The sequence below is a fragment of the Lontra canadensis genome, unplaced genomic scaffold (genome assembly GCF_010015895.1).
Source record: "Lontra canadensis isolate GAN:19392208 unplaced genomic scaffold, GSC_riverotter_1.0 scaffold3067, whole genome shotgun sequence".
Taxonomy (NCBI): Eukaryota; Metazoa; Chordata; class Mammalia; order Carnivora; family Mustelidae; genus Lontra; species Lontra canadensis.
The window spans coordinates 1-4,331 of NW_022634051.1; the positions used below are offsets into that span (position 1 = coordinate 1).

At 32.1% G+C, this 4,331-nt stretch overlaps 1 protein-coding gene across 1 annotated transcript; it reads right to left on the reverse strand.

The window, feature by feature from the left end:
• Positions 1–127: 127 nt before the first annotated feature.
• On the reverse strand, positions 128–1,448 carry LOC116863788 (complement factor H-related protein 5-like; the record flags this gene model as incomplete). Its single annotated transcript, XM_032851136.1, has 2 exons — positions 1,244–1,448; positions 128–301 (listed from the first exon to the last, which is right to left on the reverse strand). Coding segments are annotated over exons 1-2 (304 nt in total), but the record flags the coding sequence as incomplete, so codon positions are not given.
• Between the last annotated feature and the right edge of the window lie 2,883 nt (positions 1,449–4,331).

The window sequence follows — 4,331 nt, forward strand, 5'->3', positions numbered from 1 at the left end:
TAAGCACCACCATTTTATTTGAGATGAAAAAAGATTCCATAAGAACTTTGTCACTATATTTATTTATATTGACATATTCAGTCCCTAATATATTCTCTAAAAGCTGAGGGTAAATAAGATACTTTACCTGCACACTGAGGTGGTTGTGACCAGTACCCGTTGAAACATGTCACTTCTACTTCCCCAAACAATTCAAAAGGTTTGATGCATTTATAATGTGCAGTCTGACCAGGTAGATACCTAGCCTTCTCATTTAGTATAATAGCATTTTCCACTTTGGGTGGATTCTCACAGGAAATATCTGAATAGAAAGAAAAATGTACCATCTCTAATGTAATGATCATTTTGAGTAGCAAAGGGAGATTTAAAATCAACACTCAATCTGTCATGAAAGAGTGCCAATTTAGGAAATTTACATATGAGATTAAAGAAAAGGAGATAAATATCTTTTGGTAAGATTTAAGCTGTGTGAAAATGAGAGGTTTTTTTTGACATTTCCCATTTTTAGTAAAATCAATATTACAAATTATATAAATTCAATATGAATTTGTAAACCACAAGAAAATAATAATAAAAATCATTTGATGTCAAATTTTGGCTTGCAATCATCCTGTTTATGAATGTGATTTTAGGCTCTTAGAAAAATAAACACAGTAGGCACTTCCTTAGACAATAAATGAAGAATTAACACACTTTGAAGAGTACTAGAGTTGAAGGGAGAAGATGATTAACTGAGGATCCAAACAGGAGATGAGGACACCGGAGTTTTTCTGTATGAATAACAGAGATCAAAGGATCAAGTATAGATACAATGTATAAATTGAAAAGTGCAATCAAATACCACTTGGGGTTTTAAAATAAGGCTAACTTGGACAAATTAGATACTGAAAAACTGAAAAACATTTGAAACTTGCAAGCATATGTATCTCCATAAAATTGGTGCTATTATCTACTTGTTTGCTATGCCCCTTCATTCTTGTCCTGTTCATTATGAGGAGTAAAACAGGCATAAATAGAAATTTTCTATGGTATTTGCACAATAACCCAAAGTTGATGTCTGTTCATTTCACAGCAGAAGTGAAAGAATCCTGATTGATTTGTATACTTAGTTTGTAATTTACTGCCTCGAGGTAAAGTGAAACAGATCTAGAGAAAGGCCTTCATGTTGTTCCTTTACACAAAACACAGAGGAGTGTTATCCTCATTTGAAAGAACGTTATAAAGCAAGTTACGGGCTACTGACCAACACAGCGTGGTATTGACTGCCATCTTCCATCTCGGCACACAATTTCTTCTGCACCCTGAATTGTATAATTGTCTTGACAGACAACAGATACTTTTTCTCCATCCTGATAATTCACCGTCGTTGCCATATTTTGAGCATTGGGAATCTGAGGTGGAGGGGGGCACGACTGCGTTCTAAATTCTAAAAATATTAAAATTAGATTTCTTGATCAAAAATCATGAGTTAAACATATTACAAAGATAATTAAACAGGAAACTCAATAGTAATGTACCATTAATGATCAAATAATGACATTATGGTCTATATTTAAACATCTTATGCTTATCAGCTTGTAGAGCACTTTAATATATCACATGTGGTTTATAGTCTCACCATCTTGTAATAACTGTGTTTTATTCTTTCTGTGATAAATCTTGTGTAATTTATGTAAAACTTATTTTAATGATTTCTAACCATTTGGAGGTTCTAACTGAATTGTCCACTCAGTAAGAGGCACTAAATAAATACTGATATTGGGATCCTGTTTACAGATGTCCGTAATCAAATGTATTGTGCTTGGATTAAAACTGTCACAAGATGTGGAATGGAAGCTAATTAGTCAGAGGAAGAATTACATATAGTTAATGATCAATTATCAATTGATACAAATTGAAACAAATGACAATTATCAGTTACAGATTCTTGGCTAAGAAAAAAATTAGATACGGTCCTTAATGATTTATAGTGTTTTTGTTTTTGTTTTTGTTTTTTAAGATTTTATGTATTTATTTGACAGAGAGAGACACAGAGCAAGAGAGAGGGAACACAAGCAGGGGGAGCGGGAGAGGGAGAAGCAGGCTTCCCACTGAGCAGGGAGCCCGATGTGGGGCCTGGATCCCAGGACCCTGGGATCATGACCTGAGCTGACGGCAGACGCTTAACAACTATGCCACCCAGGCACCCTTAAACTGTGTTTTTAAAGTTACAAAACTCTCTGGAGGTACTGTTTCCTAGCTTGCCTACACTGCTGAGAGATAGGAAGGTTAATGAAATGCACCCTCTTGAACAGATCAGACAGGTTGGCTTCAGTTGTGTGACCAGCAAGGGACACACGATTCCTCTGTAAACTCGTGTTTGAGCTCCCAAAGAACTGAGATACCACACATGTATGGGGCAGCTCTTAATCTGAAGACAAAGCATGTTTGTTCAAAACTGAGGGAAGACTCTGGATGGCTCTACCTGGAGGCTTTTGGACCTCTTTATGATTCCTTCATTTTGCTTTCTCCTGTAGTGTGTTTATTTCATCAAAGGCCTTATGTGAGTGTACATGGGGAAGTCTTGTCAGTCCCTTCAGTTACCCGAGATTTTGTAGTCAATGCAGAGAAATATTTGACTGAATACAATTCATTCATGTAACTAATATTTTCTATTTCTATCTTATATTTTCTCTTTCTCATATTTTCTAAGTGTAGAAGTATTTTATATTTAATCAGAAACCTTTTTCTTATTTGTTCTAAATATCTTGGCATATTTTTTTCAATGCAGTATCAAGGACTGAGTTTCTTCTGTATCTGATGTTTAACCATTTCTGCACTAATAATCTTAATTAGTACTTCCTCTGATACATTTGCCAAAGTTTGGTCTAGCAAATAAACTTCCTTAAAGGCAAAATTACTATTCTGCTAATCATCTGTTTATGCTTTTTTTTTAAGCTTCTTTATATTTTTGTATTTTAATTAATTATTTATATTTTATTTTATTTATAGTTTTTAAAATTATTATTATTATTGTCATTATTTTTTGCAGTACTTTGTATAGCAATCACTCCACCAAAAAACTCTTAAAGGAGAATGAATCTATTTAGGAAAAAATAAATATCTGGAAATTAAGCCAAAAAAAAAAAACCTGTAAAGGTTTTTTTTTGACAGATTAAAGAAGAAATCACAAGGATTTATTAGAAAACATTTCAGATAGAATTAAATGAAAATGAAATGTGTGTAAAATTTTTGAGACTGCTACAGCAGTACTTGGAGGGAAAAATGGAGTTTCTCTTTAAAAAATAGGATGGTTTAAATCCATGTTTCAATTTTCTACCTTAAGAAATGAAATATAAAATTAAAATCAATGTGATTAGAATTTTAAAAAAAACCAGTTACGTCCACAGAAGAGAGATAAATGAGAAAGACAAATAGAAAAAAGAAAACAGAAAAGACCATGAATGTTAGTAAGGCTAAAAAAATAGATGAGAGAGAAATTAAGAAAACTAAGTGTTAAAATTGGTTATTTGGAAATATTAATAAAACTGAAGGAAAAAAAAAAAAACCCAGGAAGAGTAATCACGTATAAGAGAGAAACAAATATCAATGTCAAGAATGAAAGAAGTGATATCAACAAATAAACTACATACTTAAAAGGAAGATAGAATATTAAGTGACTATTAGAACAATTGTACACCAATCAACTTCATAAATTAGATAAAGAGAGATATTTCTTCAAAAATACAACTTTTTGCATTGACAAAAGACAAGAAGAAAATCTGAATATTTCACTACTTACTAAACAAATTGAATTCTTCATCAAGAAAAACTGCCCCCAAAAAAGCAAATTATGTATCAGATGACTTTGTGGGTGAAGTCTATCAAACATTTAAGGTAAAAATAATAAAATAATAATATGTGTAATAATAAAATTACATAAATACTTTCAGAAAACAGAGAAGTAGAAAGCAGTCCTCATTTTGTTTTATGAGGCCACGATAATCCTAATAAGAAAACTTGGGAGATGCATTTAAAGAAAAAGTAACTATAGATTTATATTCCCCATGAATATAGATGCAAAACTCCTTAAAAATATATCAGCAAATTGAGTACGTGAAAATGTAGAAAGAATAACATGTCACCACCTAGTAGAGTTAACTGTAGGGAAGAGACATTTGTTCAACATCCCAAGATTCATGTCTATACCTCACTGTATTAACAGAATTAAGGAAGTCATATTATCATATCAAGAGATACATAAGAAGCATTTAAAATCATTCAACATTGGTGATCATAAAATTTCTCAGTTAAGTGAGAATGGAAGGCAATTTCCTTAAGCTTATAAGGGG